This window comes from Emydura macquarii, unplaced genomic scaffold (genome assembly GCF_026122565.2).
Source record: "Emydura macquarii macquarii isolate MOO-44397 ecotype Brisbane River unplaced genomic scaffold, CSIRO-AGI_Emac_v2 contig_3530, whole genome shotgun sequence".
NCBI lineage: Eukaryota > Metazoa > Chordata > Testudines > Chelidae > Emydura > Emydura macquarii.
In genome coordinates, this window is record NW_027133667.1 from 2260960 (window position 1) to 2286878 (window position 25919).

General features: G+C 40.6%; 1 protein-coding gene across 1 annotated transcript in view; it reads left to right on the forward strand.

The window, feature by feature from the left end:
* Positions 1-408: 408 nt before the first annotated feature.
* Positions 409-25919, forward strand: part of GNPTAB (N-acetylglucosamine-1-phosphate transferase subunits alpha and beta) — a 63360-nt gene continuing 37849 nt past the window's right edge. Inside the window, exons 1-5 of the mRNA XM_067536014.1 lie at positions 409-1055; positions 12657-12742; positions 19945-20064; positions 21835-21876; positions 23117-23322. Of these exons, the coding sequence (XP_067392115.1) occupies positions 939-1055; positions 12657-12742; positions 19945-20064; positions 21835-21876; positions 23117-23322 (571 nt within the window). The 5' untranslated portion in view covers positions 409-938. The remainder of the gene's footprint in view (positions 1056-12656; positions 12743-19944; positions 20065-21834; positions 21877-23116; positions 23323-25919) is intronic.

Below are 25919 nucleotides of genomic sequence, written 5' to 3' on the forward strand. Positions count from 1 at the left end.
TGGAGGGAATAGGAAAGAGGGGCATCACTTTTTCCCCATAAGGATGAAAGGGGATTGTTGTGGTTCTTGTTACACATTTCTAAGGTCTAAATTACACATTTTGTCTCTCAGACATTCAGGTATAGAATAGAAGGCCTGTGCTGTCACCAAAGTGCTGCAGCCACAGTGAGCTCAAGGTGTCTGTCCTGGTGTATTTTAATGTGTCCATGAACAACTGTGTGACCCACAAAGGCTGCTTGCCCCAGGGACTTTTTGTGTGGGTGCAGTGACTGGCCTCCATTGCCTTTGGTAAAGGTGCTATCTGTCCCTCTTGGAGTGACTCAGCACTACTGACAACCCCGCGCCTTTGAAAAATCACAAACCAGGCTCCCCGAGCAGGGGCATTTTACAAATGACAGGGGGGGGCGAGGGGTCCTTTTAATGGGCCTTAGAAAATCACCAGGCCCGGGGCCTTTATTCAGAGGGGAAGGTGAGGCGGGTGTGTTAACGTGACTTCGGCAGCTGGGGCTGGAGGGGACAACGCGCAGCGTTTGCCAGACCCGAGCGGCGCCGCCCACGGCTCCCCGCCTCAGTGGCTGAGGGCGTGGGTGGTGCTCGGCCCGCCTGGCTGTGCCGCCCCGCCCCGCGCGGAGCGGAGCGGAGCTCCCGCCATGCCCAGGCCGCGGCCGAGCGCAGGCCGACAGGCGGCCGGCCCGCTAGGTGGCGCCGCCGCCGAGTCTCTGGGCTCCCATCGCAGCCGCCGCGCCCGGAAGCGGCCGGCGATGATGAGCCGGGCAGCAGGAGGCGGAGGCAGTTGCGGGAGGCGGAGGCGGCCCGGCCGGCCCGCCCCGGCGCGAGGAGGCCGGGAGGAGGCAGCAGCAGCAGCGCGAGCGCGGTGAGGGAGCGAGCGAGCGAGCGATCGCCGGCGGGCGGCGCAGGGTGATGGTGGCCGGCGGGCCATGCTGCTGAAGCTCCTGCAGAGACAGACCTACACATGCCTGTCGCACCGCTACGGGCCCTGCCTCTGCCTCGCGGGCCTCGTCCTGGTGCTCGTCTCCGCCCTGCAGTTCGGAGAGGTCAGTAACGCCCGGCTCCGGTCCCTCCTCCCCGCCCCCACCAGCAACCACAGCGGCAGCGCGCGCTCTGCACCCCTCCCCCCCCCCCCGCGTCACCCACCCCGCGCGTGTGCCCCGCTCCCCCTTCTCCCCCCCCCCCCCGCGGCACCCACCCCGCGCGTGTGCCCCGCTCCCCCTTCTCCCCCCCCGCGGCACCCACCCCGCGCGTGTGCCCCGCTCCCCCTCCGCCCCCCCCGCAGCACCCACCCCGCGCGCGTGCTCTGCTCTCCCCGTAGTGCTCCTGCCTCCTCCATTGCACCCACCCTGTGCATGTGTCCAATAGCCCCCTGTGGTGCTCCTGCCTGAGCACCCACCCAGCGCGCGAGCGGGCCTGCCCCCTGCGTGCCTCGCTTCCTCCATCCCTCCACAGCACCCTGTGCCCCCTGTAGCAGCCCCCACTTCCCTTTTCAGAACCACTGCCGATGTGCCCCTTACCTCCCCTATGGCACTACTCAACTCATGTATGTGCACTGCCTCCCCCTGCAGAACCCTCTTCTTCACTATCACGCTGTGATGCTCCTTTCCCCGCTGCCATTTGCCATAATACAATGCCCTGTCTTCACTGCCCTGCCCTGCCCTGCCCTGCCCTGCTCTTCCACAACACCCACCCCAGTATGCTGGCTTCCCCTTGCAGGACCCTGTGACTATGCAGTAGCACCCACGCACATTCCCTGCTGTAACTTGTGCTTCCAAAATACCCTCCTCCAGTGCCTCACAGCACCCCCACCACTGTGCTCTTGCCTTACCTCCCTATATCCCCTATCTCCAGTGCACTGGCTATTCCATGCAGCAGTTGTTCCCATATCTCTGCAGCGCCATCACAGAACCCTCTTCAATATCCTCATGCAGTGCCCACCTACAGCACTTGAACCTTGGTGCTACTGCCCCCATACAACCTTGCCTCCTGCAGAAGTTTACAGCGCACCAGTTCAGTGCCCCTAATTGCCCTTGCTAATTATCCTGCTTCCTAACCCAACATCAACCAGTACTTTTCCTGTGATGCTCCTATCCAGTGTCCATGCTTCTTCCTTTGTAGCACTTGCACCCATGGATGCTCCGTTTTGATCTCTTGCATTTATCACTCTCCCACATACTGCTCTTCCCTTAAGCAACTCCTATCCTCTTCACTGCAACATTCCTGCCTTCCTCTTGCTCTCCACTGAGACAGCCATATTTGCTGTGGGGAACTGGATGTTGAATTTTGATATATGTGGTATAGTCAGAACACCAGGATTTGTATATTGTACAAATTAAATCCCCTTCAGCTAATCAGAGTGCAGGGATTTGTGGAATTGCCAAATAACTATTCAGTTCTGGGTCGCTACTCAATATGGTCTTATTTACCCTTATTTTTTATATGTTACTGAGCTCTTTATAGGGCCATATTATATCTTCAGTTACATCTGTGCAATGTATTAAAGTCACCTCACTAAAAATGTAAATTAAGGCCCAGTTTGGCCCTCTATATATGCAAAAATAAATAAATAAACCCTCAAGTCAGTTAGGTGACTTTGTTTTGGAAAGTGGATTCAGGCAACTATATATTCTTCATTCAACTACCAGTTTGCATGTAAGGCTCTCTGTTTTTTAATATGCTAAGCAGAAAACTTAGATCCCAGCGTAGCAACAATAATTTCTTGTTGTGTGTATTTCAGTAATGCTTACAGGTCTTAGCTGAGATACATGCTTTGTGTTCACTAGAGAATTTTTTTTTTTTACCCGTTAGTTAACATGTTTAAGGTCCTAGTGTAGATAAGTCTCTCATGTAGGGTTCACCTTGATCAGGTAACATGTTAAAATTACAATTGTGTAGTCTACACATGGATCTTAACACGTATCAGAATAGCTTTTATGTTAAAAATACACCTCTTTTCCAGTGTATCCAGGGATATTGTAGGACCTTCCTTGCCCGAAGAGCTTACAGTGTAAGTAGACAAGAAAGAGGAAGGGAGGGCAGGGTGACAGAGGTATAAAAGAATGAAGTGTTTTGACCAAGGTCAAACAGTAGGTCAGTGGAAGATTCGGGAATAGGACCCTGGTCTCAGAACCTTGCTAGACACTCCCTGTTTTGTAAGCAGTTTTACTTTGCTCTGAAATTACTGTTCTGATACCAAGATAACACAAAGGAAAAGATGTATGATTATGATGATTTGCTATTGCTGACACTATGAAATGAATCGTCTTATCTGGGTGAAGTGCAATTCTTGTTGACTCTTGAGCTTGTGAAAGGATCACAATTTTAAAAAAACCCAACCCAACACATGCCAGTATTTAGATTTTAAATGTGATTTAGCATTTGTTGACTGTAGCCCCAATTTGACTTGCACTCCTGTATCATGAAAGCAATTTGTATTGCAGTTTAATATTTTAAAATAAAATACTCTATAGAGATTTTTGAAAATTGAAGCAGCTTTATAATCTAAGTAGCATGTACAATTTTGTTTTGCAGTCAAACACTGGGAACTATAACATGTACTATATGTCTTTACTTGAAAAATGACATTCTTCTTTTGGTCCATTGCAGAGATATAGAGTGAATTTTAAATGTCAAGAAAAGGGCCTTTCAGTGCCAAAATAGTCTCAGTAGGTCTGGGCAGTGAGGAACTGGGTACAATCTGCACTTTCTCGAGGGCCTTTGTTTCTTTCCTTGTATAACCTCTATCTCCTCCCTCTTCAGATGACTTATCACAATTTTTTTTTTAATCAGGGCAAGTTGACTGGAGTTCTCTTTAGAGCTCTGTTGATGCCATTTTTGAATGGCCAATGGTTACCATAATAGGGAGATTCAGATTTCTTCTGCTCGCCCGTAGCCTGGAGAGCTGAATTCAGCATTTCCAATCTCCTGCAGCTCAGCAGTGTCATCAGTATTTTGATTGGCCTGTTTTTACCATTATTAATATTTTTGTTCTGTAAATAATATATGCAACTTAATTTTTTCCTAACAAATGGGCTGAACTGCCTGGACGGTTTGCATGTGCACAGATATATAGTTAAGTGTTTAGTGTATCTGTATCCAATAATAGGTCAAAACAATCAAAAAAGAAATACATATAAGATTTCAAAATGGCAACTGCAATGTCAAAATCAAATAGAATCAGAGGGAACACTGGGCTGCAAATGCATCACAAAAATATCCTTGAGATCCAAGTCTTCTAGCAGCTTCCCAACTGTATCTTGGTATCTATAGGGAGGATTTCTTAGGGAATTTATCCAGACTTTCTCAAACAGAGAATGTGGAGGCTAAGTATGCCTTTTTGTAAAATGCATGCTAAGAAGCTGAAAACCCATGTTGGGGGTCCTGTTATTTCATCATGCATCCATATAGAGTGGCATCTTGCCACTAATTTTCCTGTGTTTGGAAACTTTCTAGTGATTGTGTATTGTGTTACGTTGTCCTTTGCAACTCCTGGAAATAAAATCATATCTAAAAATAAACTAAAACATATACTTGTTTGCATGTGGTGTGCAGTGAGAAACCCCAAATCCAATGTGCACATCTAATAATGGATGGGAAATCTCCCATAAATGGTAGTCACATACCTGAGATTTATAAGCTTGGATAAGTCAATAATTATCAGTTTATAAGATGAACAGAATTAATTCTTCTGTTTAATGAAGGAATTAATTTTAGATGAAATTTAGACTAAACTACTTTTAGGAATGTTAAAGTTAAACAGCACTGAAAAGAAAGGAAATGCCAAGTATAAGGTTGGACATGCAGCTTTAACTCCTCCTTCTTTGATTTGGCTGATCACTTTGCAAATTAATTCACTGTACAATGTGTTTAGCCATCTATCTATGCATAACTAAGGATTTGTTTACTCTGCCCCTGGGTTTGAACTACAGAGGTGTGAATAGCAGTGGGCACTGTTGGAAAAAAGATTCCAAATGAGGTTCGTTTACCCTGCACCAGATAGAAAAAAGATCCACGCAGGTAGTTGGGCAGTCTCCAAGTTTTATTTCTGCAGAGGTCAGACACTTCCCAGCAAGTGGCCAGTGTGAGACCCCGAAGGCATGCTCTTTTACATGTTTATACAAACATAGACAAAGAAATTATATATGCATAAATTCTTAATGCTTATAGGTACATTCAAATTATCCCTATTACTATTGGCCTACTTCTTCTAAAAGTATTCATAACAGAAAACATGCTAGCAAAAGATTTCAGCTTATTTCTTAGGGCTGCTTGGTCTCTCTCTCAAGGCTATATAACTAGTTAAAACCAGTTGAGGCTATCTCCTTGCTTCTTCTAGGAACGCTTTCTCTGACCCTGGTACAAGACAAGCACTGTAAAAACAAAAAAGGAGGGGGCTGGCAATCTCTACAAAATAGCAGAACACTAAAAAGAACTAAAATGGAGTAACTGTGGTCAAGCAGACAATTATTTTCTTTCAACACCAAAGTGCTGCGCTGTAACCTTCTATGTGTGGACACTGCAGACATGAACTAACAGGTTCCTACTTCTCATTAACATAATCCTGTTTGAAGAGGACTATGTTAATGTGAACGAGGAACCTTTTTAATGTAGTCTTCTTTCAACAGGATTACATTAATGAGAACTAGGAACTGCTTAGTTTGCAGCTGCAGCATCCATAGGGGGAGATACAGCACAGCACTTTGGTGCCCATGGCTATTCACACCTCCAGAACTAGAACTGTTTGAAAAACAGTAGAAGTTTGAGTAAACTTTTTTTGTGTTTTTCATTAAAATTTTGATTTGATGGATGTTTGTTGGATTCTATTTAGAATACAGGTAAAAACTGGCTAAAAATTTGGGCAAAATATACTTCACCTGCCTGATATCTGCTTTTCACTCACTATTTGTTCATGTTACAACAGATCTTCACAAGATCACTCAAAGGCATTGCTTATCAGTGAGGGCTATCTCCCTGCCACATTTCAGCTCACTATCCTGCAGCCATTTGAGCACTAGAGCTGTTCAGAAACAGTCACGTATAGATTTTAATGGTAAGAAAATGGTAGCACTCTTCTCTTAAATGAGAAATGGCTAGATTGTGTTTGAGTAGTTTCCAGAATAATTTGCCCTTGGGCAGAGACCAAGCCTAAAAAGACGTAGAAAATTATGAGCAATCAGAAATGGGTTAATTATAGCTAATGCTTGTGATCCAATTATAAGACAAAAAACGCTGCTCTCCTGTTCCAAAACTTAATACTGATGCCGAACAGAAACGAGTGTGCTCCTGGCTAGTTGCCAGGGTGGCACTTGCAATTAAGCAAAATTGGGTTTGCCTCCTGTAGATCTAGCACAGTAGGCATTAGTGCTGCTAGTAAAATGAGTGGATGAGGCAAGTAATTCAAAATTGATAATGTACTGATAGCAGCAATATATGAAAGTGTGGCTTGTTGGCGTCAAGTCTCATCTATCAGTTGAAGCCCAGTGCTGTTTAAGCATAGTTCAGACTTTTGTATCCAAAGTGTGTTATAACCAGGTTTAAAAACCTGTACCCTAGGTTTAAGTTGGAACATGGTGGATGAACTTCGTTATGACAGAGTGTGGTTATAAACGCTTTTTGATCGAGCTTCTCGTGGTGGTTCAGCTTTGTTCAAAGCCCTGTGTAGATGGAAAATGAAACACATACTTGGATTATTGATACCATATCTTCAGGGTGGAGACTTTCTTCCTAAAAACGAGAGTCCTGTAGCACTTTTTAAAGACTAACAAATTTAATTTCTGCAGGCATAAGCTTTCGTAGGCTGCAACCCACTTCGTCAGATGCCTTTTGTGCTCACGAAAGCTTATGCCTGCAGAAACCAAATTTGTTAGTCTTTAAAAAGTGCTACAGGACTCTCGTTGTTTTTGCTGTGTACAGACTAACACGGCTACCCCTCTGTTTCTTCCTAGTTGTTCATATGGCACCAAGCCCAGTGGGGCCCCAATCTTAGAATCCTTAGGTATTACTGTAATACAAATAATAGAATATGGCTGCATTTTTCATAGAAAATGGGGCATGTCAGGTGTGAGAAACATGAAATTTATCTTAAAATGTGGTATTGCTGCAGCCATATACTGTGACTGGTTCTTTAATTACAGAATATAATCCAGAATACACAGAATGTGCATTTTAAATTACTGCATATTTGCTTGGAGTAATGGTGCCCCATCTAGCTGGTTGAATAATACATTTTATTATTCCCCTCGTATCCAGGCAAGTGTTGTACTTATTTGTATAACCATTATGCAAAGAAAAAGAAAAGAAAAAGGCCCCCGAACCTCTCCCAGTGCCTAGTCTTGCAGTTCACTTTTTTATTGCTTTTTACAGTTCAAAGCAGCTAATGAAGTTGACATGGGAGGTTTTTGTAAGGTGACACTTACGTAAGTGCTTGTGGTTTAACTGATACAAGTGGCATGGTATTTGCACAATTAACCCTCTTCTTTCTCAAAATTTGTATTCATAATATGAATTGAGATTTTATTGTCTCAGAATTCTAGTGTCATTTGTGCTTAGATTCACAATTACTAGTAATAACTTAAATAATAACAAGTAACATAAGTAATAACAAAAAGTACTATTTGCACTCATAGTTCTGTGTTAAAGTAGTTTCTGAGACTGTGAGGAGACTAGCATATCTGCTAGACAGAGAGGGTAGAGGCTTATATGGAAAACAGATTTGTTGCATTGTATTCTTTTAAGATAAGCATTTATTTACCTTCACATTGAAATAGCAATAAGCAAGTTATGCTCATTTTGTAAATTCTGTGTCCTTGTGTGAGAAAGATGAGATTCGATAAGCATGGTTTGGGTTGTAAAGAGCATTTTTTTGCAGACTTGGAAGGGGTTTTATGTGTGCTTGTGATAGGCCCAAATAAGTTGACATTGGACCTGATCCTGCACCCATGTAAGTCAATAGGAGGCTTGTCATTGACTTTGGTGGGTGGGTGAACAGGGTCATTGTGGAGGTGGCTTTAGAAATGTTGCATTCTGTGAATGCTAATTTGGAGAAGTGGCTTATTTTGTAGTTAGATGTTCTTTTGTAATGCAAGGAAGAAACAACAGTATAACTGGCACTCAGTCTGGTGAATAAGTGATATAAAGTATTGTATCATAAAAGTTGAGGGGAAAGGAAATTATCTCCTTTTGTGGTAGTTATTTAGTAAATTCTGAGAACTGGTAATTGGTAAGGTCTGAGAGAGAGAAAATCTAAGGGAAAAAGGAGCTCAGGAGAGCTCACAGTTTCTCAAAGAGACTATATTAAAGGCTCAACAGCAAACTGTCTGGATACAAAGGAAAGATAGGAAGAATAGAAAGAGGCCAACATGGTTCCATTAGGAATTCATGAATGTCCTGAAAATCAAAAAAGACTCCTACAAAAAGTGGAAACATGGAAGAATTGCTAAAGAGAAATACAGAAGACTAGCCCAAAACATCATGGACAAAATCAGAAAGGCTAAGGTACAAAATGAATTACACCTAGCAAGGGACAGAAAAAGCAATAAGAAGATACTTCTATAAATACATTAGGAGCAAGAGAAAGACGAAAGAAAGCATAAGTCCTCTGCTTAGCGGGGAATGAGAACTAATACCTGATGACATCAAGAAGGCTGAGGTATTTAATGCCCATTTTGCTTCAGTCTTCCCTACAAAGGTAAATTGTGATCAAATACTTAACACAGTTACTACTAACAAAAAGACTAAAAAGCCAGACTAGGGAAAGAATAGGTTAAAGAATATTTAGATAAGTTAGATGTATTCAAGTTGGCAGGGCCTGATGAAATTCACACTGGGTACTTAAGGAACTAGCTGAAGCAACCTCGGAACTGTTAGCGATTATCTTCAAGAACTAATGGAGAATGAGTGAAGTCCCAGAAGGCTAGAGAAGGCCTAACATAGTACCTGTCCCAATAAAGGGGAACAAAGAGGACCTGGGGAATTTATAAACCAGTCAGCCTAACTTGGATACTTGGAAATATACTGGAACACATTATTAAAAATGAATTTGTAAATACCTAGTAGATAATAAGTATAAGTGATATCTAACATGGAATTGTCAAGAACAAATCATGCCAAATCAGCCCAATTTTCTTCTTTGACAGGGTAGTGGGCCTAGTTGATGGGGGAAGCTGTAGATGTGATTTATTCTGATTTTAGTAAAGCTTTTGACACAGTCCCACATTACATTCTCATAAGCAAACTAGGGAAATGTTGTGTGTATGAAATTACTATAATATGGGTTCACAACTCGTTGAAAGACTGTGCTCAAAGAGGAGTTATTGATGGTTCTCTGTTAAGCTGGGAGGATGTTTGTAGTGGGGTCCCGCAGGAGTCTGTCTTGTGTCCGGTACTATTCTAGATTGTCATTAATGACTTGGACAATGGATGGAGAGTATGCTTATAAAATTTGCAGATGACATCAAACTGGGAAGGGTTACAAACACTTTGGAATACAGGATTAGAATTCGAAACTACCTTGATAAATTGGAGAATTGGCCTGAAATCAGCAAGATGAAATTCAGTAAATTTCAGTGCCGAGTACTAGACTTAATAAGGAAGAATTAAGTTCACAACTACAAAATGGGGAATAACTGGCTAGGTGGTGGTAGTTCAGAAAAGGATCTGGGGTTATATTGGATCACAAATTGAATATGAGTCAATAATGTGGTGTAATTGTGAAAAAGGCTAATATTATTTTGAGATATATCAGCAGGAGTGTCCTATGTTTGACATGGGAGATAATTGGCCCACTCTAGTTGGCACTGGTGAGGCCTCAGCTGAAGTACTGTGTCCAGTTCTGGGCGCCACACTTCAGGAATGATGTGGACAAACTGGAGACAGTCCAGAGGAGAGCAACAAAAATGACAAAAGATTTAGAAAACCTGACATATGCGGAAAGGTTAAAAAAGAGTCATGTTTAGTCTTGAGAAAAGAAGACTGAAGGGGGAACTGAAAAGTTTTCAAATATGTTAAGGGTTGTTATATAGAGGATGGTGATCAATGTTCTCCATAACCACAAAAGGTAGAACAAGAAGTAAACTTCTTAATCTGCAACAAGGGAGATTTAAGTTAGATATTAGGAAAAGCTTTTTGATTATAAGGATAGGCTTCCAAGGGATGCTGTGGAATCCCCTCATTGGAAGTTTTTCAGACCAGATTAGACAAACAACTGTCAGAGATGGTCTAGGTACAATTGGTGCTGTCTCAGCACAGGAGGCTGGACTAGATCATTTAAGGTCCCATCCAGCCCTGCAGTTCTTTGATTCTGTAATTCCTTCTGCTTAAAGTGCAGTTGAGATTTCTGTAAAACAAACAAACAAGGAAAAAAACTTAAAACCCCAAGCTGTTGTAGAGCACCTTAACTAGGAACGTATGCTTCTATGATTCTTATACTTTGATTAAGAATATGTCTACACTGCAATTAAAACCCGTGTCTGACTTGTTTCCAACTCAGGCTTGTGAGGCCCGGGCTCTGGGACCCTTTCCCTTCGCAGGGTCTTAGAGCTCGGGCACTGGCCTGACCCCAAATGTCTATATCACAGTGAAACAGCCCTTTAGCTTGAGCCCAAGTCAGTTGACACGGGCCAGTCATGAGTGTTTAATTTCATTGTAGACACACCTTCATTTTAGCAGTGGAGATGGGAATGCTTGTAGTTTTTTATATGTAAAACAAACTTAAAAAAAAAAAGATGGATTAATTTAGAGACCTGTAAACTAGTAGCCTTACACAGTTTAAAAAAAAAAAATCAATTTTCTTTGTTACAGATAATTTGTGAATATGACTGTGAATGTAAACATCATACAAATTACTGGTAAACAACATACATTGTGGGAAACACAGGGTTTATTTCTTGGTTGTTTCGTTTGATAGGCTATTAGTCTAGATTTGAACCCTGTTCACAAAGTTTAGATTTTACAAGTGAGTCATTAGCACCTCCAACATGTCCTGTGTAAGAGTGAATAGAGGAATCTTGCAAATCTATAGCTTCCATTTTCATTTAAATAAAAGTATTACAGCCCTGGATTGTGGATTAATGGGCTCACAATGAACAATACAGTATTTTGTATAGGGTGACTTATAGGGGGAAGATATAAAAAAGAATAAAACCTGGTCTAAATTTAAAACTTTGACATAACTACAGCATATAGGGGGTGTCAAAAATCTACACCCCTGAACACCAGATCTCCAACTGTGGTGTAGACACAGCTACTTCAGTGGAATAGTGTTGACTGCCTGTACAATATAAGGCCCTGTCTAGATTGAAAAAACACACCCTTTTGCCCATCATGTTAGCTCTACTGAATTAGGCCTTGTCTACACTACAAAGGTAAATCAACCTACGTTAGGTTGACTTACAGCCACTACATTAATTACTGCTGTGGCTGACGTCCACGCTACCCTCCTTGCGTCAGTGATGTGCGTCCTCACCAGGAGCACTTCCACCGACTTATGAGGGCCAATGTGGGGAGCTGAGAGCCCGGTCTCTCAGCTCTGTTGGCATCTTCCTGCTGGGAGCCCATCAGCTGCGCAGGCTTCTGGGCTGTCCCCTCCTCCTAACTCCCCCATTCCCGTTCTGACTGGGGCTTCTCCCCTCCCCATTCCAAGCTCTTGGGAGCAGCTGGGCTTTAGCTGCCTGGCTTTCTTGCCAGTTTCAGGGCTGTGCTGGAGAATGACAGCCAACAGCTGATGTAAGGAAGGCAGTGTCTACACTGACACTGTGTCACCCTGCCTACACCAACATAAGCCCTACACCTCTCACTGAGGTAGTTTTATTATGTCGGCGTATCAGGGAAGTTACATCGGTGGGAGGTGCATTTCAGTGTATATACCTCCACTGTTTTATCGACAAAAGTCAATTTTTGTCAGCAAAACTCTGTACTGTAGACCAGCCCTTAGTTTAACACGGGTGCAAAACCCAGTAAGATGCAGGTTAATACAATTCTAATGTTAGCCTGCATCTCAATGGGGCTTTTCAGCATGTTAGGGTAAGTCAATTGAGCTAATGTGATTGCGCAGAAAGGGTGTATATTTTTCAACAAGGCACACCCTAAGGGGAAAAAGAGGAATGCCTTCAGACTTTAATGCAGGCAGAATTGCATGCAGTGGAATATAAACAAGGAGTTTTGTTTTGTTTTTTAGAAGGGATATAAACTTTTGTGCTTTAGGACAAAAGCCAACTTCTAACTGGTGGAGTTAGGAATAAACTTCCCCTGGGCGGGGGGGTGTGGTGTGTGTGTGTGTGTGTGTGTGTGTGTGTGTGTGTTCCATAGTGATCTCTTGTGTTTTTGGCCACTGTCAGAGCTAGGATAATGAACTAGATTGACCATTGGTCCGATCTGGTATGGCAATCCTTATGTCTCCTAGCCGAACTACAGTCTATGGGCATTCTCTCTTTGGGTCAATACTTAGTGTGTCCTGGGTTTCAGGTTTGATCTCTGTTTGGAGATTAAATGAGATATGTTTACTTTGGTTAATTTCCAGTTTGCATGTATTAACATACATATCATGCTTGAATTATATATATAATAGTAAAGGGTTTGAAGGGAGAGAAGTAAATTATCATTAACTCTAATTTAAAAATAATGTAATTCCAAGTTTTCTTTCTTTGTAGGTTGTCCTGGAGTGGAGTCGAGACCAGTATCATGTTTTGTTTGATTCTTATAGAGACAACATTGCTGGCAAATCATTTCAGAATCGGTAAGCTTTACTCTTGGTGTTGTAGTATTTCATATTTAGCTATTCTGTGTGTTTGCTAAACGTTTCAGATGCAGTAACATGCTGTATATCTGTGTGTTTTTCCTCCAACAAATTTTAGCAGTCTGTACTAAAGTTGAATTTGATTTTACACTTCATGTATTAAATCAGAAAATATCTGTAAATTGGAAGCGATAGTAACATAAGAACTCCGATTTTAAACTTGTTTACTAGCGGTTTTTTACACTGTTAGCACTTCAGTCTAGACTGAACAAAATAGAGGGGAAGGGTGACTAATTTTGCATATTAAAAGCTGTATTTTATATAAATAGACAAATATAAATAGACAAAGTTCCAGCTTGGTTTATTTTAACATCTCAGGAAGTGTTATTTTCTATATATTGTTAAGTTTTCCTTGATCTTTTTATGGAGGTCATTATTTAGTGGAAAATATCACAAGGCATGGGGAAAGAGGACCTTTTAAACTGAATAATTTTAAATCGAGAAACTGGTCACAGTAGAGTCAAGTCTGAGTCATATGAATAGTTATTTTTAAATTGTGACCACTCTTGGGAGGCTTCTTATGGTGTTTTAGTTCACATTTTGAATAATCATGGGGTATACTGTTCAGGAAACCAGTACGACTGTGGGCAGCAATGTGGGAAGAGCTACTTAGGGTATGTCGTTTGGTTTCTTTTAGCCTCAGTAAACTCAGCTGAAAGCTTGTCTAAAAAGAGGACCTCACTGAAAACCAGAATCAGAGTTAAAATTTATTGGGTCATAGGACCATATAAATTAATTGGGGAGTGGGAATGGTTAGATCATGTAGTCCGTCCGCCTGCTAGTGCAGGATTGCTCTCCACAATACATTTTGTTGTAGTGCCTCAGACCTACCTTGTCTCTTCACCTCCCTGTGCTTCCCTCCTCCCCCCCAGAAAAGATCAGCAGATGAAAGTGGATACTTTTGTAGCTCTACAGATGATAATCCTTGTTAGTTTAGAGCTGAAATGTTTCTGCAGAACTATGGAGTGGAGCTTGTTGGTCTCTCTGTCTCTATCCATTTCTAAAATGCCTGTCACTATGGTAACTAGGTACATGGATTTAGATAAAACAGTGGTGTCTCTCCAAAAAAGATATGCAAGCCTCAGCACTGTTGTGTGGATATAGTCAGTTTCTGTTTTGCAGTGTGCAGCCTAATTCTTTTCTGCTTTGGTTCTTCAGTGAATGCTTTGTAGAGGAGACTTTTGCCACTCTTGAGCTGAAGGAGCAGTGAAGGAGTGGAACTGGTGACTGAGCAAGTCCTAAAGTTTTCAGAGGAGGCACCGGAGTGCTCTATATTTTGAGTTCATTAGTTTGCTCTGTCAGGTGAGGTAGGAAGGGGTCTGGATTATTGGGAGGTTTGTCAGAAGATTTATATACAACTAGCTACTCTATGTTGGAGTTGCCGTGGATTTGGCCTACCAAAAATTATTTTGGTTTAGGGGTGTATGTTTCTTGCATCTGTCAACTAGAGTAGTTCAAGGAATATGATTAACTGGATATTCTTGCCATGTGAGCTGAATTAGCATGGGGGCTGATGGAGTCTTTTGGTGAGGTTTTACAGACATAAGGTTCCTTCTGCTTTTTGCATAACCTGTAGAAAGAGGAGTTCTGATTTTAATGCTTTCTATCCTGTCTGTGCCTATGCTCTGAAATGAAATTGAATGAAAAGGAGGGACCAACAACAAATTGGGCTTGGGAGGATTGTTCCCATGAAAGTAAACAAATGTTTAAATGAATGGAAAGTAACACACATTTCTTTCAGATATCAAGTGATCACGCAGTTTATGGCATTGAGTAGTACAGTTCTTGGGAACATGCTAGTACTTTTTCTACTTTGTAGTAGTGTCTTTTAGAAGAAATAAAAGAACATCTCCATTACTTGACACAAATACATTATAATATGATTTTCTTTATAACACTGTAAAGTTAAAATTTGGCTGATTTACATAAAATTTGGCTGACATGCTTAAAATAGCTGTACAAATTTTTGTTTTAAAAAAATAATTGTATTTTTAAAAAATTATTTATTTTTATTTTAAAAAACTGGTGATTTTATTAATAATTATAAGAAATGGTACTAAATAGTTGTAAGAATGAGAAAAATTTCTTGTTCTTGCCTTTAAGGCTCAACATTGAAGCTTTTCTTTCATCTCCAGCCTGGTCTCCTTCAGCATTCTCATGAGACACATTAGCCTCATTGCCTTCTCTTTGTCTCCCTTTCATGCTGTCTGTCGTATGTAGAACGCTTACCCCAAAACTGTTCCCCAGGTCGTTTTTCTTCCCCTCATTAAAATCCTTAAAAACTTGCTTCTTCGGTCTCTCATGTGAGAATCAAGGGGTCCTTACTTGTTAATTGTGTGATTGTATGATTTCCACCTCTGTCCTTCCTCCTTCATCTATTAACAACCCTTGCTTGTTGTAATGTGTTTGAATTTAGATTGTATGCCGTTCTGGGACATGACCAAATAATATTTGAGTGTGCCAAAAAGTGCTGGGAGCCAAACAAAGCAAGTGAAGAGAGAGTCCCTGCCTAATACCATAGAGCTTACAATCTAAATTTAATGTGGCACAACAAGTGAGCACCATGAATAGATGGGAAGAAGCAGGAGATGGGGAGCCAAAAAGGAACTGAATGGGGCTCTGGGGATGGGGAATGGAGTAGCAGAGTTGTAATCTGGACAGGGGAGAGGGGAAGAAATTGGAAAGCTGATGGGTGGGGAGGAGGAGGAGCTAGTGCTTGTAGTAGGACTGTGCCAGCAGGTGAAGATGGTTAACAGAGCTATTATCTACCCTGAACCTTCCCCCACACAACAAGCTGTAGGAGATGAGCCTGGTAGGCTCTGGACCTCCTCCGGAAGGGACAATAAATTCCCATAGCTGCAGCTAAATGCCCTCTTCAGAGCTGTCAGCTCCTACTTCCTGGTCAAACAAGATCTGACCCCCAACTTCTTCGGCCGGCAACCAGGAAGTGAGGCTATGTGGGGGAAAGAAGGTATGGTAAAAGTAACATGTTTTTTAAATAATAAGACAATTGTTTTATTGTCTGGAAACCTCCCAAATTTCAAAGTTTCAGTTAATATTAAATTCCATGTCAAGATGTTACAGAATTCCTGCTTCGGGGAGAGAGGGATTAGACACCTTATCTTCGACTTCACTAGTTTCCTTATTCGGTGTCTGAAATGAAGAGCAAATCCATCAGTCTGTAAGGAAAAAGAAAACATTGAAATTTGAAAGCAGAAAGATTTTAATTTTTTCTAACTTGAATACCTCGTTGAGCAACTTTATACTGAGCATTTGAGGAGGAAGATGCTGAAATAGGTTTTTTATTCCCTTTTAAATTTAAAAGAGAAATGTCATGATTACGTACCTTTTGAGATGTAAAAGTCTGCAAAATATTTTTTGAAGAGGCAGTGCAATATATCCTAAAAACTTGGAAAAAGACTGACTGAAGAACTAAAATTTTATCTCTTAATGCTATCGACTAATCCTACTGCTAGTTAATCACTGTGCTGTATTATGTATAACCTGTGTAAAATACCTACATTTTATTAGTGTTTATTGGTAACCATTAATCCCCAAACAACATTATGGTTATATAGAATTGTTTTAAGAAAAAAATACCTACAGATGAGTGTTTGGAAACAATTTTAAGAGCAGCCTTCAGACTATGCACAAACAAACAGGTAAGTGAAATTGTTCTGACATTTTTCTAATCTGCTAGACACTGGTTGCTTTATACTCCCTGCTGATGGAGAGCAGACTTGTCAAACCAGCATTGTAACTGAGACATAATATTTTTATAGACAAATACATATAACCATAAAATGCTTTTCCTTAATTTTATTTTAAAATTATCAGCATGTGGCTGAATATGGCAATACTGTAATTGGCACCTTTTAAATGTAGCAATTTATACTATATTTTCTAACTGATATGATATATCCATATCTAGTGTTAGTATGTGACAGTTTAAAAATAATACAATTTAAAAGTCAAAACTAGCACTAAAAATCTCCCTTAAGAAAGAGTTGGATTTGAGATTATTTTTCAACTCAGCTCCTCAAAAGACGTGTGAGTTAAAAGGCCTTGCATTATACCCAGAAAGTCGACATACCTGGGCTTTGTTGGACTAAGGAGGGAAACAAATTCCAGAGTCAAGGCCCTTGCAGTTAAAACACTCAGGGTCTAGATGTATAGCTCTACAGATTGTTTTCCTGAATGATCCAGCCAGTCACAGCCCACAAAAAGAGCTCGTTACTCAGATCCACCTAAACCATGACAGACCTGATAGGTTTAATTTAAGGTGTTTTTAACCTATTAACATGTCAGAAGCCAGTACAATCCCATGAAGCTGAGGTGAAATATACTCCATGTGACGCACTGCAGAGTGAAAGTCTGTATTCCCCAGAAATAGAGCTGTCTGTGGATTTCAGGAATACCCTCATATGGAATACATTATAGTAATCCATTCCAGAGGGGACAAAAGCAGAGAGAGCCATGGTGAAATAGGCATTAAAAAAAGGAAGCATTGCACCTTCCAAGCCAAGTGAAGATAGACAACTTTGTTGACCACCACTGCTGTATTGAACATCTAGAAGCTGAGGATCCAGAAGGTACCTTTAAGTTGTGAACAATAAAAGCAGACATACTCCCTCAATTGAAGGAACAGTTATTTTCTATGCTTGATTTTTTTCTACCATGGCCTTTGTCCTATCTGGGTTTCATCCAACTGACTTTCATTCAGGCCTCAAGCCTGATCAGACACTAGGAAAACTAATCAACTAAACTCTCCAGGTCTGGTAAAGTTCATCTGTAGAACTGAGTTTCCCTAGCATACTGATGGGGCTATAAACCAGATGATTTCAGTCTCTTTCTAGCAACCTCATATACACGTTAAACAGGAGTGACAGACTAAAGCACTGCAGTACACTATCCGAGAGAGCTCTTGAGGTAATGGAGCAATTATTCAGTACTGTCTGTCCTCTTCAGTGGTTACGCTCTTTCCCCATCAAGTATCATCCATCCTTGCCAACACCACCTTGTGGTCAAACAGTATTAAAAGCAGCTGATAGATCAAAAGGAATTTGAGTTTGTTTTCTCAGGGCAGGAGTGTCATGTCATTCATGTGGGAACGTAATTCCACCAATCTCACTAAGAAATTTATACAAACCTTAAAAAGTAATATAGTGATCTGAGATCATAAATAGCCTAATATGGAGTGTCAGCATTTCAAGTCTTTGAGTAGACATGATAAACATAATTTGCTTAGCTAAAACTAATTTCTATAGAGTGCTTAATTTACCTCAAGTTAGTCAAACTTGCTAAATTTAGATCAGTATTTGAAGTTCATTTTTATTTGCCTGAAACAGGCCCTATATTTATTTAGCTAGTGCTTTTTGGTGTTTGAATGCTTAACAAAAGACTATTATAAATTCAGACCTTGATGTCTTCTTTTTTGGCTGAAAGACTATTGTGCGGGAGTGTGTTAATTAAAATGAAAAAAGGTCAACCAAATTCTGAGTTTTTGTAAGTTCCAAAAACTCAAGTTTAGATGGAGACAGTGAAAGTCAAGGACCAAATTCTGCTTCAGTGGAGTTCATTTCTGATTTCAGGGGAGATTGCATTGGGTTGTAAATACAGGTTTTTGTTTGTAGTGTTTGCATATTATTAAATTATTTTATGCAGTTGACTTGGATAGGACAGGATGATTACAAACTATTATTCTGAATCAGGTACCCCCTTTTTTTTTTTTTTTTTTTTTTTTTTTGATTAAGCCAAAGTTAAAAGCTAACATGGTGAAGACTATGGACAGTAGAAGCATGGGGCATTTTGACATCTCAGGGTCACCACATTTTCTCACACAATGAAGTGTGTTGAGAGAAAATTTCTACTGTTCACTGGCCATTCTATGACAAAGCTATCCAGCCTTCGGGTTACAGTCCATCACCCTGAACGTGTTTAGCATCTTATTCATAAACACTTGGAGTAAGATACTACTCCACATGAGTAAGAGTGGCAGAATGTATCCCTTAATATGCAAGACCCCAAAAGAGTAGTTTAAAATTTTTGTTCTTCACGCTAAGGTACACCGATCAACTACAATGGGGACATAAGCCTGCTTGTAACTTGTGGGGCAGAACCAGACCTGTCAGTCACTGGCATCAGGGAAAGGCTCTGCCTCCTGGAATTCCCTCCAGTTTGCTCTGCATGTCTTTTGTACTGAAATCTGCCAGATGGCCATTAATTCACCAAATTCAACATATTGGGCATCCAGCCTTCACTAATGTCATTTTTTTATGTTGGCAGAGGACTTCTCCGTACCTTAGTACTCAGGGGAAGATGAAATTCATGTATACAATCTACCTCATTTTGGATGTCCATATTTTAAGCATGTTCCTGCTTCCCAGTGAAGGCACACTGCTATGAAAATCCCAGTGTAAAAGATCTGTGGACCTTGGCATGGAAAAAAAAAATAGGGAAGTTTATCTGTGCAACTAAAGACGTTGGAGTTGCATTGAGGATGAATTTGGCTATTGTTGTCTAGAGTCTATATTATGGACCCTGCTTTAGTTGTTAATTAAACTCAATGTGGATACCCAAGAGAGACTCCTGGAATGAAATCCTGGTCTTGTTTAAGTTAGTGGGACCAGAATTTCATCCCTTTTCTTGTCTTTTCTCTTGTTTTATATAATTTACCAACAATAAAGATGTGATTCAAAATAGTCTCGGTACTTTCTGTACTTCAGACTGTTTTGTCCTCATTTGAGTAGTCCATGTACTAAGAGTATGCCTGGATTGTTATGTGGAGGATTTGAAAGACTATTATTTTAATAGGAGGTTGTTCAAAGTCATTGGTTAAAAAATTGGAGTGAAATTTGAACATGTTAAAGCATCCTATTTAGTATAACTAATATTTGGACAACTAGTTAAGTTTGATGCAGCGGATCACTTTGTCCCTTTCTTTTAATTTTATTTCTGCAGTGTATGTTAAAAGCTTTTGTATAGTTGGGAAATAATGCTCAGATAGAGAGCAGCGTTTCACTTTCTCCCGTTTATAACGTATAGTCCACGAGTTTCAACTGCCTTTTGTTTCACAGTATAATTGGTGCTACTGTCAAACACTTGTAAACTGGTTATTCTGCTTTTTTGTGTGATTTATGTAGGCTTTGTTTGCCCATGCCAATTGATGTGGTGTACACCTGGGTGAATGGCACAGATGTTGAGTTGATAAAAGAATTGCAACAGGTCAGAGAACAGATGGAGGAAGAACAGAAAATAATGAGGTAAGAATCTGTTCAACGGAGACATAATACAGTCGTTTCTAGCTGGCTGCAGTAATGCTTATTGGACATTGTCCCTTTTTTCCATGTTACACTACATGGAGAGGCAAAGTAAGACTTGCCAGTTTTATTTCCTTGTTCTTTTACACTTGACCTTCCTGAAAATGAACTTATTTCAAAACTCCTTCAAGGAATGAAGAGCTGACTACTTAGGCAATCTCTCAAATACAAAGAAAATATTCATTTATTGTGACCTTTTCATATCTTGTTTTTAAAGTGCCATGCACAAAAGTGACTCTCTGCAAATAAATAATTTTGGTTTGGTTTTGCAGCTTTGCAAAGGAAAGTTTTTGAATATGAGAGAACCTTATTTACTTCAAACTTTTTGAAAGCACAATGAAGCATTTCTTTGTTGTTGGGCTTGGTAAAACCTTTCATTAAAACCTGTGTTTGAGTGCTCCTTTTAAAATTAGATTTTGAATGCCGTAAAAGCTAAGACAGTACAGAGAAGAAAATCCTTCGCTTGATGATATAAAACAGATTAGTTAGCTTTACTGGGCAAGGGAACTGGGAAAAACATGTATTGCAACATTCAAGGCTTCAGTTTTTTTAAGTATTAAGTTGTTCTGGAGGCACCTATTTAAACTTTACTGTGTTGTTATAAAATGATCCACCAAAGACTTCAAATCCTAGGCAGCCTGCCATTCAGTGAACACATGCTGCTGCAGGTTTCTTAGATGTTGTCCTGGAACAATTGATTCAGTTCTTGGTGAGCAATTCTTTAGGCTTTTCACCTAATCTTTGCACCACCTAAAAAATCATCTCATTCTGTTACTCAGCCTGTTATGGTGTTCAATGTTAATTAAAAACAAAAAAAGTAAATAAAAGGTGATCCACTTTTCGTGTGTTATGGTCTGTAGCTAGCTTGTTAACAGTAATAGTCCAATTGAAAAGTGAAATTCAATGTGCATGTGGCTTTTTATTAATAATACTTTATTTTTATTGTTTACATAGCAAATAGCTGTCAAAATGTGCTGGCTGCTTTCCAAATTTGGGCACAGTCCTGGCTCTGTAAACCTTACAATTTTTGCATATATGTATATGTCTATATATGTGTATATATATAAAAATAGTTTTTCCTCCCAAGAATTTGTGTTTTACAAACATTAATGAATTTAGCCTCACAATACCAATGTGAGATAAGGAAGTATTATTATCCCCTTTTTATAAATGGAGAAACTGAGGCACACAAATTGAATGCCTTACTAAAGCTCACACAGGAAGTCTGTAGCAGAGTCAGATATAGGACTAAGGTCACTTAATTCATAGAATCATAGAAGATTAGAGTTGGAAGGGACCTCAGGAGATCATCTAGTTCCAACCCCCTGCTCAAAGCAGGACTAACCTCAGCTAAATCATCCCAGCCAGGGCTTTGTCAAGCTGCAGCTTAAAAGCCTCTAAAGATGGAGATTCCAACACCTCCCTAGGTAACCCATTCCAGTGCTTCACCACCCTCTTAGTGAAAAACTTTTTCCTAATATCCAACCTAGACCTCCCCCAAGTCCTCGTCATATGCCTTATTCACAAGACTGTTTTTCCTTCCTCTGCAAATAACCTTTCCTTCATATCCTCTGGAGTAATTATGGTGGAGTGTTCCAATATGGAAATCATTCAGTTTCACAAGACATTCTATGCTCAGATGTCTGAATATTCAGCCCAAATTTTTTATAATTGACTCAGTATAATTTAATGTAACTTTTTTGTTTTGTTTAGGGAACTCCTTGGGAAAAATACAACAGAACCGCCTAGGAAAAGGTAAACTTTTTTGGCACTAAATAATGAAGTCAAAGAAAGCAAGAGATGGCTTACATTTTTGGTTGAAATTAATTTTTCAGTTCATGGTATGTTTGGTCTCCTGTGACCAGTGAATTCTTTTCTTTTGTATCATTTCAAAAATTTAAAATCACAATATGTGCATTGAACAGAGATAATGGGAATCTTATGAAAATGGGTGTACTTCTCCAAAAGTGAAAGTTTGTGAAGTTTAGAAATTGTGAACTTGTGATCTTTGGTCACAGATAATTTACACTTCTAAAGGTTAACCCAATAAAGCATTAAAGTTCTCTTTTAAACTGTGTTCACCTGTCCTCCTACATTCATGGTGTCACATGTAATTGCATGTAATATAGAGGTGCGGCCACGTCTGTATGCGTTGCATTCTAGACGTTACATTACAGCTTTTCTGTTCCACTTGGTCGTAGGTCTCAGGAGCTGTGTAAAGATGTTCACATAAAGGAAATATGGTGGGAAAAGGGAACAAAATCTGAAATTTAATTGTAGGAGCTGTGTGTAAAGCTTTCTGCTAAATGCTTCATAATATGCTTGTATGAAGATTTTAGTCTCTGGCCTTTCCCCAACAAAAATGGCTTTTTGATATGAAATTGACTCAATGTTTTAAAAATATGGAGATGGACAGTTGTGGTACTCCTTGAACAAACGATGCTTTCCAAGGTCATCCCTCTGGCATTTCTCATTTTAGGATGATAAATCTGGTGGTTATATTTCCATATTGTGGGCCAGATTTCTCATAGGCTGTTTGGAAAACTGCCTTTTTAAAGTTAGCTGGGGGATGAAGGGCTATTAATGGTAATAGGATAGGATAGATCCCCATCCTCCATTCTGCATGGCACTTCGCTTGGGTTGGTGTAGTTCGAAGATCAGTTGGATTAACCACAATCTTTACAAATGTTAACAGAGGAAACAGGAACTTTTTTATTGTTTCAAGGTTTTTTTGTGGTGATGGTGAGATCAGGTCAGCAGTAATGTGGTTGTTGTAGCAATAGGAGTTTTTTTCTCCTTTGTTTAGCAAAACAGCCCTCCTTCTTTCTCTCCCAAATAGTAAGCCACGTAAAATTATAACAGTGGTCACATTTTACAGACACATGAAGTGTTCAAAGAAATGCTGCTAACACAGACTTGTGTATATTGTATCTCAAATGCTAACATATGTTAATTTTCTATTGGCATTAAATATACATTTGATACTTTGTTCTAGTGAGAAGCAACTGGAGTGTTTACTGACACACTGCATTAAAGTGCCAATGCTTGTTCTAGACCCTGCCGTGCCTGCCAACATCACTCTGAAGGACTTGCAATCTGTTCATCCGTCTTTACAAGCCGCCAACAATATATTCTTTGTAGCAAAACCAAAAAATCCTTCAACCAATGTGACGGTAATTGTTTTTGGCAGTCCTAAGGAAGGTAAGAACTAGTTTGTTTGTGTTTTCAATCATCAGAGGGAAAAACAGTATATTTTTTTTTTTTTGGTAATAGTATTGCAAAGTGAACTGAGCCTTTATCCAAATAACTTCTTACTCTTTAGGGATTTTTCTTCTCATGCCAATCTCTAGCTTTCTTCACAGGGCCTTTCCTGTGCAGCTACGCGTGGGCTACTTTTCAACTCTTTTGCTGAATACCCCCACACTTGGTTTTGCTTCATACCTGGTCTTTGCAGACTGACCAAGAAGCCTGCCTTATATTTTCCTGGCTTGTCTGCATTCATTGCTATCCCAGCCTCCATTCTTAACTGAAATCAGTAGCAGGCTGTGCTTGGGCCTTTGGCCTTCTTAAAGGGGTCAGCCCTTTGTTTCATAGCATCATCTGTCTGTCCTTACTGGTGAACTGTTCCTGCTCGTCTCTCTGGAAACCACCTACCATGTAGTGCGCGCTACAGTAAATAAATAATAGATTGCATTTAATAAAACTAAAGCAAAAAAGACCATGTTGACAAAGCTGACATAACTATATGTTTAACTGCGTATTCTCCTGTGGAAGTGCACATGGAATTCTTAAAAATATGCATTTTAAGGGTATTGTGACAGAAGTGTGTGCTCTCATCAATTTGTACTTCAAGGTGCTGAGTCTTCTTAAGCCCTTTTTAAGCTTATTCCTAAGTGGAATTTTGAAGTTTTGCTTACCTGTATATTGTGAACTTCCATTTTGCTTCCTTTGTTGGTGCTCCATTTTTCCATACATCCTCAGACATTTGAACAAATAGATGGCTATTGTGTACACTACACTGACCCTTACTCTGGGAAATAAACTGTCTCCTGTAAAATATAGTCCTCTTCCAATTCCAGACACTTGTGGATGCTTAGGAACTGTGCAAGTTGGACCATTCTCTAGTATATTAGAAGCATCTCCTCTGTTGATGGTTTATTGGCCTGCCTACCAAATAGAAGGCACTCACCTCATAGTACACTATGTTATGCTAGTAGCCAAACCTTAAATTCAGATTTTTTTAAAATAGCTATCAGACTCCAGCCATTTGTTCAGGTGATGTTGTCTTGTAAAATACTGTGAATGGGGATTCCTGTGTTCTCTTTCTGTCTCTGCCATTGAATTGTTGTTTGACCTTGGCAAATCATTTTAACCCCTTTCCCTCAATCTATCCCTCTCTAAATTGCATTAATAGAATCATAGAAGATTAGGGATGGAAGGGATCTCAGGAGGTCATCTAGTCCAACCGCTGCTCAGAGTATGACCAACCCCAACTAAATCATCCCAGACAGGGCTTTATCAAGCCGGGCCTTAAAAACCTCTAAGGCTGGAGATTCTGCCACCTCCCTAGGTAACCCATTCCAGTGTTTCACCACCCTCCTAGTGAAAAGATTTTTCCTATCATCCAACCTAGACCTCCCCCATGCAACTTGAAAGCATTGCTTCTTGTTCTGTCATCTACCACCACTGAGAAAAGCCTAGTTCCATCCTTCCTAGAGCCCACCTTCAGGTGGTTGAAGGCCACTATCAAATCCCCCCTCATTCTTCTGCAGACTAAACAAGCCCTGTTCCCTCAGCTTCTCCTCATAAGGCATGTGCTCCAGCCCCCTAATCATTTTTGTTGCCTTCCGCTGGACACACTCCAATTTGTTCACGTCCTTTCTGTAGTGGGGGGGGGGACCCAAAACTGGAGATGATACTCCAAATGTGGCCTCACCAGTGCTGAATAGAGGGGAATAATCACTTCCCTTGATCTGCTGGCAGTGCTCCTACTAATGCAGCCCAATATTCCGTTAGCCTTTTTGGCAACCAGGGCACTCTGTTACTCATATCCAGCTTCTTGTCCACTGCAACCCCCAGGTCTTTTTCTGCAAAACTGTTGCCTAGCCAGTCGGTCCCCAGTCTGTAGCTGTGCATGAGATTCTTCCGTCCTAAGTGCAGGACTCTGCACTTGTCCTTGTTGAACCTCATCAGATTTCTTTTGGACCAATCCTCAGTCACTCTTTGTCTCAGTCACTCTGTATCTGGTCCCTACCCTCCAGCGTATCTACCACTGCCCGTAGCTTAGTGTTATCCGCAAACTTGCTGAGGGTGCAGTCCACCCCATCCTCTAGATCATTAATGAAGATGTTGAACAAAACTGGCCCCAGGACTGACCTCTGGGACATGGTGCTTGATATCAGTTGCCAACAAGACATCGAGCTATTGATCACTACCCGTTGAGTCTGATGATCTAGCCAGCTTTCTATCCACCTTATAGTCTATTCATCCAACACATACTTCTGTAACTTGCTGGCAAGAATACTGTGGCAGACAATATCAAAAGCTTTGCTAAAAGTCAAGCTATACCATGTCCACCACTTTCCCCACATCCACAGAGCCATTCATGTCATGATAGAAGGCAGTCAGGTTGGTCAGGCATGACTTGCCCTTGGTGAATCCATGCTGACTGTTCATGATCACCTTCCTCTCTTCCAAGTGCCTTAAAATGGATTCCTTGAGGACCTGCTCCATGATTTTTCCAGGGACTGAGGTGAGGCTGACTGGTCTGTAGTTCCCTGGCTCCTCCTCTTTCTCTT